This window comes from Podarcis melisellensis, assembly GCF_964234715.1.
Source record: "Podarcis melisellensis genome assembly, chromosome: 4".
NCBI lineage: Eukaryota > Metazoa > Chordata > Lepidosauria > Squamata > Lacertidae > Podarcis > Podarcis melisellensis.
Window position 1 is genome coordinate 12,781,087 of NC_138531.1, and position 16,638 is coordinate 12,797,724.

Genomic DNA, 16,638 nt, shown 5'->3' on the forward strand with positions numbered 1-16,638 from the left:
GTTCACTAACATACCAGTTCTCATGTGATGCTAAGAAAAACTATGGCTGGCTGACTCTATTTTTTTAAAAAAAATAATTATTATTAAAGAAACATTACAAACATAACTAGAGTGCCTCTGGTGCAGGATTCCTCAAACTTGGCCCTCCATATGTTTTTGGCCTACAACTCCCATGATCCTTAGCTAGCAGGACCAGTGGTCAAGGATAAGGGGAATTGTATTCTCAAAATGTCTGGTTTGTCTCCCTCTAGACAAAGAGATGCAAACCATGAGCCTGGGTTCAGACATAATGCTAAGCCAAGCTACGACTTAGCCCTGGCTAGCATGGCAAAAGCAGAACTTGGGCAGAGCACAACAGCAACCATCTTCACTTGGAGAATCTACACTTTTGTGTATTTGTGCTGAGCTACAGTTTGGCGTGTCGTTATGTCTGAACTAAGTTACTATCTTCATAACTTTTTTTTAAAAAAAATATCTATCAAGCAGATCTGAAGCATTGCCTTCTATAGACAGGCAACTCACAATTTACGCCGGGGTTACGTCCCAAGGTGCCACACGTTTAAGTGAAATCGAGTATATTTGAAACATCATTGAAAATCTCCGCCCTGGCCCCACCCCTTTTTGTGACGTTTTCAGGTCACTTTTGGGTTTGGCACGATGCGCAAGTGCCCTGTCACAAACATATTGGACGCACCTAAAATGATCACTGCCTGTATTGGCAGATTGAGGGCTAAGCAACTTGCCTTCAGCCACTTAGTAATTTTTTATAACGACATTTTCCAGTTCATTATCTAACAGTGCACTCCTATATATGTCTATACGTGAGACTTACTTTTGAATAAACATGTCAGTTGGGCTACAATCCTCTACATGTTTACCTGAGAGTAACTTAAAAGGTAAAGGACCCCTGGCAGTTAAGTCCATTTGTGAACAACTCTGGGGTTGCGGCACTCATCTTGCTTTATTGGCTGAGGGAGCCGATGTACAGCTTCCGGGTCATGTGGCCAGCATGACTAAGCCGCATCTGGGGAAACCAAAGCAGTGCATGGAAACGCCGTTTACCTTCCCGCTGGAGCAGTACCTATTTATCTACTTGCACTTTGACGTGCTTTTGAACTGCTGGGTTGGCAGGAGCAGGGACTGAGCAATGGGATCCCCATCGTGGGTATTCAAACTGCTGACCTTCTCATCGGCAAGCCCTAGGCTCTGTGGTTTAACCTACAGCGCCACCCGCGTCCCTTGAGAGTAACTTACTAGGGTCCAATTAAAGGAATATATGCACTGGACTGTGTGTGAATGTGAATTTGATGCATGAGGTTCGGATATAAACCCCAGCTTAGGCCGCTAGTTAAATACAAACCTTGTGACTCCAGGTGGCTGGGATCACATGTTCAATATATCCTCAAGTTGGCTGACTGGACATTATTACACAACCACGAAGGAAATATATGAAAAGGTCAACTCTGGCAAATTATTTACTCTAATGTGGAGTGTATGTTGCGGTGAGGTCTCCTGGCACCCTTCGCAAATCTTTTTAATTCTGAAACAAAGCAGGTTAGGCAAATAGGCTAGTGGGGTTGGTTTGACTCCCTATAGTTTCAAAATTCCACTGGAAAAACGGTTGTGTCCCTGTGGAGATAGCAGTATTGAGTCAGTGGCTCATGTGCTTCTGGCTTGCACTCTTTATAAAGATTTGAGGAGTGAGGTTATTACCCCTCTATTATTGCCCATTCCAGGTCACTCAACCATTCCTCCTGTGTCCTTTTAGCAGATCAAGATGATCAGGTGGCAGCAAAAACTGCAAGGTTTTTAGCTGGGGGCAATTAGAATAAGATCTATTATTTGATTATTGATGTAAACCTCCAAAATGTATCTTGTAGAGTTAAATTTTTACCTCTTCAGTACATTATTTTATTTTATTTTATTGTTATGGCTAGTGGCAGATGCAAATAAAGATTCTTCTGATTTTTATTCCCTATAGTTTCTTGATGGGATGGCATTGTGGTAGGGTTAAGCTGAAAGATAAGGAGCTGACAGTTGGTCAGTATGCCTCTAGTGCTGGAAACTAAAATCAACCAGCCATTTGGGGCAGCTAGGAGGAGAGGCCTTATTTTGCCAGTCATGGGAAGAAGTCTTTCTGTGACCAAAAATGATGGAATCAAAGTCTAAACAAGTTTTCAGGGCAATCTTGCCAGGTTGCAGTGGAATGCTCTCCTGTCGCTAAAACGGCAAAGCGTCGGAAGAATGCAAGGCTGTATCTGCCCACGAGGCAGTTACAAAGATCCCACATTGACTTCTGAATTCTCAACATGCCCACATCCATCTTTGTGTCTAGACACCCAGAACCACAATGAGTTTTGAGCAAAGCATTCCCATAGCTTCGCTTCATTGACCGAGGGAGCTCAGGTTGCTCCTTAAGGCCTAAGGTTACCAAAACATGTAGGTCAAACGTTTAGCCCAGCAGGGTCAAAAGCATGGAAAATCGAGTTAATGGCCAAACCAAGGAAAAGAAAACTGCCTTCTAATGATTACGAGATCTTCATTTCTCAAAGAAGAGCTGAAGCTGTGGAATCCTTCCTAACAAAGGCCAACATTAAGAAATTGAGGCAAGTGACAATATTGCCTACATTTTGTACCAGAAATGGGTTTACCTGCTTGGACAAATGGTTGGGGAGAGGGCATGAATGTGTGCCTATCAGGGCAAAGGAACCAGTTTGGAAAAGGCTGGTACTTTTATCCCAAAGAATTGCAATGCTCCAGTTGTCTTCAGCAGTCACCTCTTATCATTTAAATCATGCATTTTCCATATTGGTGTGTTTGATATTTTTATTTTGCATATTTGGGCCTGGATGCAAAGGACCCAGAGCCCAAACAGCCTGCAGAGTTCTTTTCTTTTTTCCTTTTTTCCTTTAGAGTTCAATGGCAAATTGCATATATATTTTTATAACATTTTTAATAGCATTTTCATAGCATTTTTTTCTATAACTGTAGAGTGTAGTTTATAGAGTATTCTTCCAAGATGGAAAGACAGAGGAAAGTCTATGTCCCAGTAGCTGAAGTAAGTAGAATTACATATTTGTAGTTACACTCTCTGTCTACACTGTAAGTACACATAGTTCAGATCACTAGAAGTGTTGGCACTAATCCTATCCTGCTCATTCATTTATTGATGACAATCATAAACCAACTTTCAATAAGATTAAAAAATTCTTGTTGCCTCCCTATCAAATGACCTAGCCCATTGATCATCCCCAATGCCTGGTGCCAAAGGGCTCTTCACGTGGTCTTCAGCCCGTGGCTTGCATTATCCCTACATGTGTGCATTATCTTGACCCAGGGATGCAAATGTTCTTTGTAGTCAGCTCTGCAGGTCACGTTTGTTTGCCACCACTGGGAATGCACAACATTTGTGTGTTGTTGGGGAGGCCTTCAGGGGAGATTGTGCAATGGGAATCGTGCAGGTGTCGGATCGCCACTTCGCAGCTGGATTGCATGGATCCAGGCCCCTGCCTATTGGGAAACAGAACGTCCTCCTAAAGAGTCACCTAAAAAGTCGATCCTCCACATAAACCACAATACGGCTTCATTGCTCCTGCTCTCTTGAAGTGAGCAAGAGCCGCATTCATTTCCCTTTTTTACTTTTGGGAAAGAATTCCAGGTCTCCTCCTCTCCTTCACTCCTTATGTCACCACAGAACTGTCAGAAGCATTCTGATTAGACCCAGGCAACATACGGCCATCCAGCTGTGAGGTGCTTTGCATCCCGCATCCGGAGAAATGAAAAGGTATCTGCAGAGTTGTTTTCTTTACTGTAGAAGAATTAAAATATTGCCTAGATTCAGCCCTTGTTCCTGAATGATGAAACCTAATTGTCATGAGCCCCATGGAGGTGTCATGGAGGGGAGGATCCTTAGGAGGAATGAGAGGAGCTCAGGGTGCTGGATAACCATGGGGAGGGTCATAGCATGAAGATGGAAGTGAAATCAAGAAGTGCTTGTGATTAGCCAGCTGTCTATACAGCCATCCTCCTAAACAGGGTGTGTTTGTGTGTGTGAAATCACGTAAAGTGGGAGCACCCTCTGAAAAGTCTCTAATTCCATTCCCCCTGCTCTCCAGCTCTCTCTCCTGCTATCTCTTCAATCCAAAATATCTGGAGTTGAAGCTCTGGGGCCGTCTGGAGACTGGAGGACGGGTAGGAAAGCAGCTGCTGCTGCGCTGCCCCACATGCCAGCTGTTAGGCGGGGCGACTGAGCAGCCTAAACAAAGCCCTGCTGCACCTCTGGTCTCTATGGGGCTTCCTCTGTCCTATATATACAGAGGGATGCCTGTATAAGTAGCTCTCAACTTACACACTTTTATTTGGTGCACATTCAGCTTTGCACACTTGGCAAAATAAATTAAAAAGGGGGGCAGAATGGGGGCGAGAGTCGGGGGGGGGGAAGTCTTTGGCAATCTCACCTGCCCTTGAACACAATGTGTTTTGATCATTCACAATTTTGCCCTTATGTGCTATCCCCAGAACGTAACCCCTGCTTAAGTTGAGTATCATCCAGTGGCGTAGCGTGGGTTGTCAGGACCCGGGGCAAGGCAAGTAATTTGCGCCCCCTAACCCGTGGATTTGCGCCCCCTAACCTGTGGGTTTGCGCCCCCTAACCCTAACCCCCAGGTGTTGCACCCGGTGCAGCCGGCCCCCCCTGCACCCCCACGCTACGCCACTGGTATCATCTGTGCAACTTAGATACCTCCTGCACTGTGCAATCTCTGCTGATCTGATTCACTCATCAAAGACTTTGGCAGAGACAGGAGTTCAGGTTCTTTGTATGGCAGCAAAGGACAGGACACTATGCTTCTTAAGAGTGATGAAAACACACGGGATACCCCTTTAGAGAGGAAACATTAAAGGCATCTCCATAATGCAAATGGAGCCTTTGGTATCAGCTCCTGCCACACGGCATCTCACGCTGCACTAAAGCCTTATACAGACAACTAATATCAAAGAAGACTTTCCTTAAAGGTGTTTTATCCCCCCCACATTTCAACCAGTTGTTCCCAAACCCTAAGTTTGTTTTTGAAAGATATGCAAACTGGATCTGCCTAGCTTACTTTCTTACACGTTTAATAATTAGAAATATGCTAATGCATTAATTTCAATAAAGCTGGTGTGATCTGTACCTTGGAGTTTTATTGTTTTCGGCAATCGAGAAGCAGAATATGCTGCCGCCAATTATGCAAAGTGCCGATCCGGCCCATCCAATGAACAAAGCCGCTCCTAATTCATACCTGCAGGTAAGCGATACATTCTTGCTTCGTAAATTGTTTAATCAGAAAATAGGTTTCATTCATTTCATATTTTTGGTGTGACACAGATAAACAAAGCCATGGAACATATTAACATATATTTTCACTGAACAACTTTGTGGGAGCAGTACACAGCATACTGCAGAACAGAACAAAAAGTCACCAGAACTTCTGCTGTTTTGGATATTTGCCTTTTTCATTCGCCATGTGTTGTAGTTCTAGACTCCAAACACCCTTGGCAAGCAACCGCCACAGGCACGGAAGCATGTCCATAGATTCAGATGTATTTTACTGCCAGCAAAACAGGTAATCCCTGTTAAGGCTGATAATAGATAAATGAATGTCAAAATTTTGACTAGGGTTTCCCCCCTCCCCCAACTTCACTTACTTGGAAGTAAGACCTATGGAACTCAATAGGACTTATTTCTGAGTAGACACGGTTAGCAAAGCACAGAGCTTTCAAGATAGGCTTACAGAACTCCCCAACAAGCAATTTTATTTTTTTATATATATATATATATATATCCCATCCTTCCTCCCTAATGAGCTCAGGGTAGCAAACAACAAGACTCAAAACAATGGGAGCAAACCCCTTTTTATAACATTTTATGAAACATTCTGATATGGATGAAAACTGGGGAAGATCTAAAACAACATATTGAGGGCTACATGTGTTTATATTGCATTTTAATGATGTGAACCGCCCTGCAGGTGTAGGAAAGTATACGAATTTAATAAATATTATTAACAATAAATAATCCCCACTGTAGCAAATTAAAATAATCACTGCTCCCTCCTCATCCCTGTACTTTAGCCTCTAGTAACCATGTTTTGAGCAAGCTGGTTTTCACTCCTTTGAGCCAGATGCAAAAAAAATATTTTCTGGAAAATGCACCCCATGCTAAATGTATGTGTATTAAGCTGGCTGTTAAAGGTGTAAGGTGCAAGACTAAGACATGATAAACCTAAATATTTACTGTGGGTTTCCGAAAGCAGGTAAGTGAGTTACAGGCCCATGCAACCTCACTACTTTTACAAGTTTTGATCTACTTATTCAACACAGAAATAAGTATGACCTGCTGAAACATGCAGTCATACCTCGGAAGTCGAACGCCTTGCGACTCAAACATTTTGGCTCCTGAACACCACAAACCCGGAAGTGAGTGTTCTGGTTTGCAAACGTTCTTTGGAACCCGAATGTCCAATGTGGGTTCTGTGGGTTCTGATTGGCTGTAGGAGCTTCCTGCAGCCAATCGGAAGCTGCACCTTGGTTTCCGAACATTTTGGAAGTCAAGTGGATTTCCGGAACGGATTCCATTTGACTTCCGAGATACCACTGTACTACATTCAAGAGTACAATTTAACTATAACAACAAGGATGATGATGCATCTCTTTGGTGCTGTTTGTGTACCTCAAACCTTGCATTTTTGTACAGTGGTACCTCAGGTTACATACGCTTCAGGTTACAGACTCCGCTAACCCAGAAATAGTGCTTCAGGTTAAGAACTTTGCTTCAGGATGAGAACAGAAATCGGGCTCCGGCGGTGCGGCAGCAGCAGGAGGCCCCATTAGCTATAGTGGTGCTTCAGGTTAAGAACAGTTTCAGGTTAAGTATGGACCTCCGGAACGAATTAAGTACTTAACCTGAGGTACCACTGTATTTCTAAAAAAACCTTCAGTAAATTTGGATCAGCAGACTCAGTTCCAGGCCAGGAGATTCAGTTGCAGTGAGGCACTTTGCAACATCCGAAACTAGGGGGAGAATTTATATAGGTCTTCCCTGACCTGAAAGATCAGACCAGACCCTCTTCCATATGCCTGAATCCCCTGAGTTTGTGCTTTTATATGCCTTCATAATGCAGTTTTGCTCAATTTTTGTTTTAATTATATATTGTGTGTGTTTTTATATTATACATCGCTTACAGATTTTAAAAATCTTAACTGGTTTATAAATGCACTTTTGTTCCATTCTAGTAAGTATTGTACCATTGCCTATTTTAAATATTTTAATAATAATAATAATTTATTATTTATACCCCACCCAATTGGCTGGGTTTACCCAACCTCTCTGGGTGGCTCCCAACAGAATATTAAAAACACGATAAAACAGCAAACATAAAAACTTCCCTAAACAGGACAGCCTTCAGATTTTGTAACCCACCACAAGATCTTCAGTTGCCAGGCAGAAAAAGGACCCCGGACAGTTAAGTCCAGTCAAAGGCGACTATGGGGTTGTGGCGTTCATCTTGCTTTCGCTTTGACAGGCAGATTATGGATGTTCCAAGATAAATAAATTATTTGGATTATTAAAGGACTTATTATTACATGAGTCACATGCCTATCGTTTTTGTAAATAAAAAAAAATCTGCAGTCAATACTGATTTGATGGCGCGGGTGGTGCTGTGGTCTAAACCACTGAGCCTAGGGCTTGCCGATCAGAAGGTCGGCGGTTCAAATCCCCGCAACAGGGTGAGCTCCTCTTGCTCAGTTCCAGTTCCTGCCAATTTAGCAGTTCAAAAGCACGTCAAAGTGCAAGTAGATAAATAGGTACCACTCCTGTGGGAAGGTAAACGGTGTTTCCGTGCGCTGCTCTGGTTCACCAGAAGTGGCTTAGTTGTGCTGGCCACATGACCCAGAAGTTGTACGCCGGCTCCCTCAGCCAGTAAAACGACATGAGTGCCGCAACCCCAGAGTCGTCTGCGACTGGACCTAACGGTCAGGGGTCCCTTTACCTTTAATCATTCATATCTGGGGCATTTATCCAGCAGTCTTTTATGTTGTAGCATGTAAAATGTGCACACACACCTTTAAAACTTCCTTGTGCAGCAGAAGAGACAGCAGCCTTTCTCTCACCTGTTTTTCATTTTCTGGACTTGTCATCCGCCATCTTCTGCAGCAAAGAGGTTGCATGGCAGGTGGCAGAGGGCAGCAAATGACAGGCTCAGGAAAGAAGCAAGGTGCAAAAAGAAGGGGCTGCCTCTTTTCTCAGATTGGAGAAAACTGGCGAATCTGAAAAGCCATGTGCAGATAAATCTATCTGCGCTCCTGAACCCACTTACCAGGGAGTAAACCTCACTTAACTCAGTGGGGCTTACGTCCGATTACACCTGTATTGGACCACCTGTATAGTCATGCTACTTTTGATGGGACATTTCTGCCTGCATTTTGCATATGTAAATTAAAGCATATTGTAGAAATGAAGGAACCAATTGCAACCCACCTACATATCTTTGAAAAGTCCCAATGCACACCCCTCCCTCCGACTTACTTTTGGGCAATATATGTGGGATCGAAGAATTCCGACGTGATTCGATTTGCATACAGGGAGCAACCAGCCATAGCACACAGCCCTAAAAAAAGCAGCAGATGAAGAACCAGATGTTTAGTTAGTACCAGATGTTCAGTAACTGGATGAAGATCATGAAATTAAGAACAGTTTTACATCCACTTGGTGTAAAACACAGAGCGTTTATAGTTTCATATTTACCGCACAGTATGAAAATAAAGCCAGCTAAACAGGCAATTTTAGCTTTCGTCTGGTCCGAGCCTCCAATTTTCGTACATTTCATCCCAACCAGTGAAAAGACGGAGCCAAAGAACCCAAGGCAGACAGCGGCAATCATGAGTCCTCGACAGGCTTGGATGTAACCTGAAAAAATACAATGGTAAAAACTGGTATTAGGCAGAAGTTCAACTTCCATAATTCCAGTGCAAATGAAACACTCCTGATCTTCCTAACCCCAGAGGCTGGGGTGTCCCAGGCTGAGACGGTGTGATTTCTGCAGCTGCTGTTGCAAAATAAAGAAATATGGGATGGAGCAAAGGAGAATTTCTGAAACAACAATGGGATATTAGCTCTGCCCAAGGCATGACAGAGAACAGCAACAACCAGGAAAAGATAAGCCATAACATTTTACAAGGGCAGGAAGAAACACCATGAACAGAATAATTGCCACAAACAGGAAGAACAAGGATATAGTTTGACTGCCTCACCTGTAGTATAAATCATTTAATTTGTCAGTACGAATGGAAGCTGTTAATACTGCAGCTGTTGTGTAAGGGATTGTTATCTTGACTGGAGTGTAATTGAAACTAAGATTTTGGAACGCAGAAATAAATTCATCAAACCATCAATTCTAGCACACACCTATGGTAAATTATATAATTTGGTATCTTAATGATTGGTATTAGTAATTGTATTATAATTTGGCATTGTTATAATGTGGCTGTTATTGGACTGTAATTGAAAACTAATAAAAATTATTATCTTATATGCTCCATCCTTCCTAATCCTTCACATGTGAATCCCTTCCCCTTCCCTTGTCAGCCTTAACCATGGTTTTCTTTTACAGCTGCACTATAGTAACTATGGTCAGCACCTTGATAGGGTTGCCATATGTCTTCTTTTTCCAGGACATGTCCTCTTTTTCCAGGATTAAAATTTCTGTCTTGGCAGATTTTAAAAATTTGGCAAAATGTCTGGGTTTTTTTGTTTTTTGTTTACAGTAACCCAAGACATTTTTAAAATAAAAACAATTTTAAAAGCCCCACGTGCAGTGCTCCCACCCCTCGCTACTAGCAATATATCACAGTTTCTATAGCCCACGTATAGTAGGAGTATTTAAAAGTAGAAATGGGCCAATGTGTCCTCTTTTTTGCTCTTCCAAATATGGCAGCCCTAGAAGTAAACCGCACAGAAGGACATGGCACAGACAGGGCAGGAGGGGGAAGCATTTGACCCTCAACGTGTTCCCAGTCTCCTAACTATTGTCAGGAGAGCAGGGACATTGTGTCTACAACAGGTCATTGTCCAGGTTACTACACAAAATTATAATTCTGCTTGCATTAATCGGGCTCCTTACGATGCACGCTGCTTTGAGATCAATGTGAATAAGTGGTCAGCAGATCTTTCTAAAGAAAGAATCCATTGGCCATGGCCTGGTTGGACACAGAAGAATGGCGGGAGGAACCAGTGTGGAAACCACCGAGGGAAAAAGGCTCAGAGCCCGGGCAGTGGAGGTGGGACAACGAGGAGTGGTCAGAAGGAAAAGAGGGAGAAGACTGGGTAGAGGAGATGTTGAAAGGTAACAGGGCTTAGAGGGCTGGGAGAGTCTGTGGCAAAGAACAGTCAAGAATCAGAGGCAAGAGAGTTGAGTGAGGAGCCTAAGAGGCAGAGATGAGTCAGGCTGGTGAAAAGTCACAAGTATCTCTGGATAGCTCAGTTGCTTAGAGCAAGGTGCTGATAATGCCAGGGTTGCAGGTACAATCCCTGTATGGGACAGCTGCGTATTCCTGTTGCATTACAGGGGGTTGGCTGGACTAGACAATCCTCAGGGTCTCTTCCAACGCTACAATTCTGTGATTCTATGATTCCCTCCTACTGCAACAAGCTCCCCTCCTGCCTGGTCTCCCAGAACCAGAAGAGGCATGAAAAGGGAGGAGAAGAGAGGTTGGCTACACACAGATACAGTCTCTGATTGCTTGGGGAAAGCCCTGAGGAGGCAGGGACTTCCAGTTCTGGCAACTGATTTGCTCCAGTCTCAAGCAGTATGATTGTCAGGGACTGGGGAGAAAAGGAATGGTGGAGACCACCTCCCCAGGGAGGAAGAAGAGGAAGACAGCTTAGAATTACAACAGGGGGTTGAGGGAGGTCACACCTCAGAGGCAGCTGATGGACACAGTGTCTTCAGAAAGCATTCCAGACCCCCCTCTCCCAGAGCCGGGCGAGCCTTGAAAGTAGAAGAGCAAAGAGCTCAAAGACAGATGGCACTTATCAGCACCCGTAGGAGAGACAATGAGATTGACGAATGATTAAGTGGGAGAGGTGTGGGGGGGTGCAGATTCACTTGGGGAAACACCATTATCCAAGAGGCTGGGTACTCTGTAAATATTGAATAAAAAGCAGATAGTAAGAAACATTTCCTTGTCTTTGTACATTCCTGGGCAACTGGCCGGAAGTTGCTGGCAGCAGCCTGATGATGTGCTGCTGCTCACACCAAGTACCTCACGCCAGAAGTGGTAGGGCTGTGGCAAGTACTAGTTTCAACAATTCCCACATTTGTTTAGTAGCATGTTGCATGGCTGGATAAAACCATTTTATCTCCACTGTTGCCATAAAATTTAAAGCAGTGCAAGAACATAATTTTGCGTAAATAGTCTTAAATAGCCAAGAGTCTCTTGAGGCACTTTCTTCCTCTTTTCCTCTGATTGCTAGCTCTACCTGTCTTCAGCAGACGTCGTAATTTCCGACATCCACAGAAATGACGCAGAGAAACCTTGTCATACCAAAGGGATCATCCACTGTTATGTCGTCCAATCAGCCATTTGCCTTGTATTTTTCAACAAGGAACTTTAACCTTGCACATCATGATGGTAGGGAGAATTGGGGTAGAGGGAATTGCTTCTATAGTACAAGGTCCAGGGGAAACTTCTGCTAAATTTATAAGCAACTGTGACATTGCCTATGACAAGGGCTTTCAAAATATGTCTTCTTAGTGCGGAATGGGTGAGTGGTCATAAAGACTTTTGCCATAAGGAAAAGGAAGACTTTCTTAACTGGTCATAAGATAATCTCTGTAGAGGAGAGAAAGATGGTTTGGTTTTGGAGCAGGAAGCACGTGAAACGAGAATGAATTGTGATTTCCTTTAAATGTAGGGATTTTTGGCCAGACACCCAAAAAGTTTGCTAGGGAACCTTTCCCCAAAGTTTCTAGAACAGGAAAAGCTTCACCTGTTTAATATTTGTACCCTGGATTCAGCCAAAGGCACAGGCGCAGGCTCAATTTAACACAAAGAAATGTAGAGAGAATTAAAGGAGACGGACCACAGATTCCCAATTATATTACCCTTGTGGAAAATGGACATTTGAGCAAATCCTCCGTTGCGCTTTAAACGTAACGCTATGTGTAATCATTAAGGGTTGCTGACCGACAGCCCAATCCGAGCTTGAAATTGCCTTTAAGCAGATCTCTGACCTTCCATCAACCATAAATACATAGGCATGATTTCAAATCCCAATGCAGGCACGCAGTGCAGCTTGGCAGCCGCATACCCTGCGACAAATCTCCCTCTCCCTATTTTTGCTGCCTATATGAAACTGCAAAAAAAGAAAGAAGGGCATTAAACCTGGAGGACCAAGAAGTGCTCCTCCTGAGCTGGATTCAGATCCAGCCTGGTGAAAGCCTCACATGGGTGTGCAGACTTGGTTTAATGTTACTAAAAGTGGGTTTTTATTCCGAAGCTCTTCCCTTTGTGCCCTTGCCCAGTTCTCTTCTTCTGTAGCTACTTTGTGGGTTACATTCTTCAGCTACACCTGTAGATTCAAACTAGCCAAGGAAGCCATTATTTCCCGACAGGTCCAATTTATTGGCACCGTTAGTAGCTAATTAACACATTAAGGGTGGTGAAGCATGAAGGTATTTACCCAGAGGTCCTCTCCCGCCTAATTTATGGCTAAATCTCCTAGGCAAAGCAGTAAACATTCACCCCAGCCCAAATAATTAGCGGCTGCTAAAAACAACATGGCTGCCATTTGCTGGTCAAAGGCCAGCGCATGTTTTGTTAGGGAGACGGGTAGCAGGGGGTAGAGAAAGCAAATGTGTGATCAGCTCATTGAACCAACACAAATTCACAGAGTGGCAGGATAATAATGAGGGAAATGGTCATCCAGTCCCAACTCCCCAAGGCAGGATCAGGCAAATGCAATTGTTCCTAAAGGGATTAGTTTCCGGGCATGTCAAAAGGAAAGTGGAAAGTAGGAAGCATATAAGAACATCGTGGCAGAGGTACCCTTCAAGGCAGTTTCAATATATTTACAGTAGGTAATTAAATAAGAAAGTGAAAGTGGCTATGCAGAAGATATTAAAACATAAATAAATTTAAGGAACCGCAGAAAGAGAGGGAAGGATGTCAAATTGATTGCAAAACGAACAAAATGTATAAACTTGAAAATTATAAATAAAAACCATAAAACTATAAGATTTAGATAAATCACAGAAACTTCCTTAAGATGCCTGCTGAAATAGAAAGGTCTTTGTAAAGCAACTGAAGTTCAATTGGGGCAGGGGGGCTGTCCCATCCCAGACAGTGAGGTGGAGTCCACAGAGCTGAGCATAGGAGCAATAATAATAATAATAATGTATTATTTGTACCCTGCCCATCTGGCTGGGTTTCCCCAGCCACTCTGGGCAGCTTCCAACAAAGATTAAAAATACATTAAAATGTCACACATTAAAAACTTCCCTGAACAGCGCTGCCTTCAGATGTCTTCTAAAAGTCAGATAGTTGTTTATCTCTTTGACATCTGATGGGAGGGCGTTCCACAGGGTGGGCACCACCACCAAGAAGGCCCTCTGCCTGGTTCCCTGTAGCTTTGCTTGTCACAGTGAGGGAACTGCCAGAAGGCCCTCAGCACTGGACCTCAGCATCCGGGCAGAATGATGGAGGTGGAGACGCTCCTTCAGGTATACTGGGCCAAGGCCATTGGGAACTCACTGAAGATCCCAGTGATTAGGCAGGGCTATAAAGGATCAGGAAGGACTCAAGGCATTCTGGACCCAAGCTGTTCAGGGACTGGCAAATTAAGAGATAATTCCCGAACTTAGCCTGGTAACATATCAACAGCTAGTGAGATAATAATAATTTAATACTAATAATTTATTATTTATACCTCGCCTCTCTGGCTGAGTTTCCCCAGCCACTCTGGGCGGCTCCCAACAGAATATTAAAAACACAATAAAACATCAACCATTAAAAACTTCCCTATACAGGGCTGCCTCCAGATGCCTTCCAATAGTCAGATAGTTGTTTATTTCTTTGACATCTGATGGGAGAGCGTTCCACTGGGCGGGTGCCACTACTGAGAAGGCCCTCAGCCTGGTTCTGCATAACCTCACTTCTCGCAGTGAGGGAACCACCAGAAGACCCTCGGAGCTGGACCTCAGTGTCCAGGCTGAACGATGGGGGTGGTGACGCTCCTTTGGGTATACTGAGAGCTTTTAAGCATCTGTGTTATATGCTAGGGATGGTCTCACCCCACCAAAAGTCTAGCCACTGCAACAGGTGGTACATGACACCAGTCAAGCTTGCAAAAATTTACCATTTGCCCGATAATAAATGTTGGAAATGTAAAGATAACGAAGGTACATTCTTTCACCTTTGGTGGACATGCCCAAGGATTAAGGCTTTCTGGGAGATGATATATAATGAGATGAAAAAGGTATTTAAATATTCCTTCTTGAACCAGAGGCCTTTCTCCTGGGCATGGTCGGCCAATTGGTGTTAAAGAAGGATAGAACTTTTTTTATGTACGCCACAACAGCAGCAAGAATACTCATCGCAAAGTATTGGAAGACACAAGATCTACCCACTCTGGAAGAGTGGCAGGTGAAAGTGATGGACTATATGGAATTGGCGGAAATGACTGGCAGAATCCGAGACCAGGGAGAAGAGTTGGTGGAAGAAGATTGGAAGAAATTTAAAGACTATTTACAGAAACATTGTAAAATTAATGAGTGTTAAAATGATGTCGGAATGAAAAGAAGCGGTTTTAGCAATAATGTTGAAAAGGAATATGTAAAAATGGATTGATAATAGATGAAAAAATAAGGCTATAATATGTTAAGATAAAGAAATAAGATAAAAACAAAGAGGGAAAGGATTTGCTGAATTAACCATTAGAATTGGAATACAAAAAAGGGAGGTGTGAGGAGGTCAGGAAACAGGTAAATGAAAAGTAGGACATAGAAAGAGGGATTTATTTTTAATTGTCTTCATTTTTTTCTGTATTTTGTATTTTTTCTTTTTTTCTTTTCTTTTTTCTCTCTTTTTATTACTTTTGTAACCTTTTTTTTCTTGAAATCTTAATAAATATCTTTTAAAAAACCCCACAAAAGTCTAGCCACTGCAATGGCTTATGCTTCATTGCTCAAGAGCCCTGCAGGGATTGGGAAAGTCGTGAGCATCTAAACATTGCTTTCATTGAGGAAGGAAGCATAAGCCACACACAGAACATTATCAATTGGTTCTTCGTTGTCATCCGTTTATCTCGGGAGACAACGGAAGACTGTGCCTTCAGAGGTGAAGTCAAACAATTGGAGAGTTAACAACGGGCTCCTAGTGTTTGAAGAAAAATGACACAACAGTCACTTCATGTGGCCATAGTTTGTCTGCTTCCCAACCTCCCCTAAACCCCCTGGCATGGCTGAGGGCAATTAGACTAGAAGTTTCTGGTTCCTTTTAAAACTAATTGTAGCTTGTTATTTTGTCTGAAGCAGGAAGTACAGTAAGCTTTAGCAATGGTTTATCCAAACAAGCCCAGATCATAAACCATGGTTTTTAAGTTCACTCGTTCAAACAAACCACAGTTGGAGCTAACCACAGCTTGTCCCAGTTCAGATATAAGGACAAAGCAGAATAAACTGAAAATGGAAGTCACTGCTTCTTGTCACAGCAGTGGGGAGGCTAGATAGAAAGCACACCAGGACTCTTGCACCATCAATACTTGTGTAAAAGAGGGAATTTCAGCAAATGTAGCAGGTGAGAGGAGAGAATACAGGTCCAAGGGAAATTTGTGTAACCCTAAACCATAGTTAAGTGTTACATCAGAACCAACCATTGCACATTACTTAATATTAGGGTTGCCATATTTTAAAAATTCCTGACACCCACAGGAAAGTTGTTGAGCTTTTTGGGGCGATTTTAAGCTTTTGCCCTACACCTGGGTTGACATTTTGTCAATTTGGCAAAATTACCCCCAATGCCATTTTTACACCCGAAAACCAGGACATGTCAAGAGTTTTCCTGACGTATGGCAAGCTGACTTAATATCCTCACTCTTTCACTTTTCCTAACATTCTGAAGCAATCTTGATTCCCAATGCTTAATACAGAATTGGGAAATAAACAGGCTATTTCCATGCTTTCCCACCACAAATGGACAAAAAGCAGCGTGCAATAACAGCAGCTGGAAAAAAAAAGCACCACAATATAAAATAAGGAGCAAGAAAGAGCTGAAAGCCAGAATATTGTCAGAAAACCACCCACAGTTGTACAAAATAGCAACATACATATTTGCAAAAGGAAAAAATGCTAGGACTAGGAGCCAAGAATCAACTTTGACGAGCCACTTGAAAATTTGTGAAATAGTTATTTTAAAAACGCTATTCACTCATTTGCTATTTGAGTACCACGTGGTTGCAATTGCTTATCACATGCAGCAGATAGTCACTCTCTGAAAATAAAGAGTTGCAGAACTTTTAAAAGATGTTTTCTTCCTATGCCCCTAAGTGAAAAGGATAACAAACGTACATATGCTTTCTAGAAAGATGTCTAAAACAGAACT

General features: G+C 42.8%; 1 protein-coding gene across 3 annotated transcripts in view; it reads right to left on the bottom strand.

Annotated features, from left to right (window-relative positions):
• Window positions 1-16,638, bottom strand: part of CLDN10 (claudin 10) — a 105,751-nt gene that overhangs the window by 1,373 nt on the left and 87,740 nt on the right. For all 3 annotated transcript variants that reach the window (XM_081908301.1, XM_081908300.1, XM_081908299.1), the window contains 3 exons: window positions 8,786-8,947; window positions 8,567-8,648; window positions 5,172-5,279 (listed from right to left, as the gene is read on the bottom strand). In XM_081908301.1, the coding sequence (XP_081764427.1) occupies window positions 5,172-5,279; window positions 8,567-8,648; window positions 8,786-8,947 (352 nt within the window). The remainder of the gene's footprint in view (window positions 1-5,171; window positions 5,280-8,566; window positions 8,649-8,785; window positions 8,948-16,638) is intronic.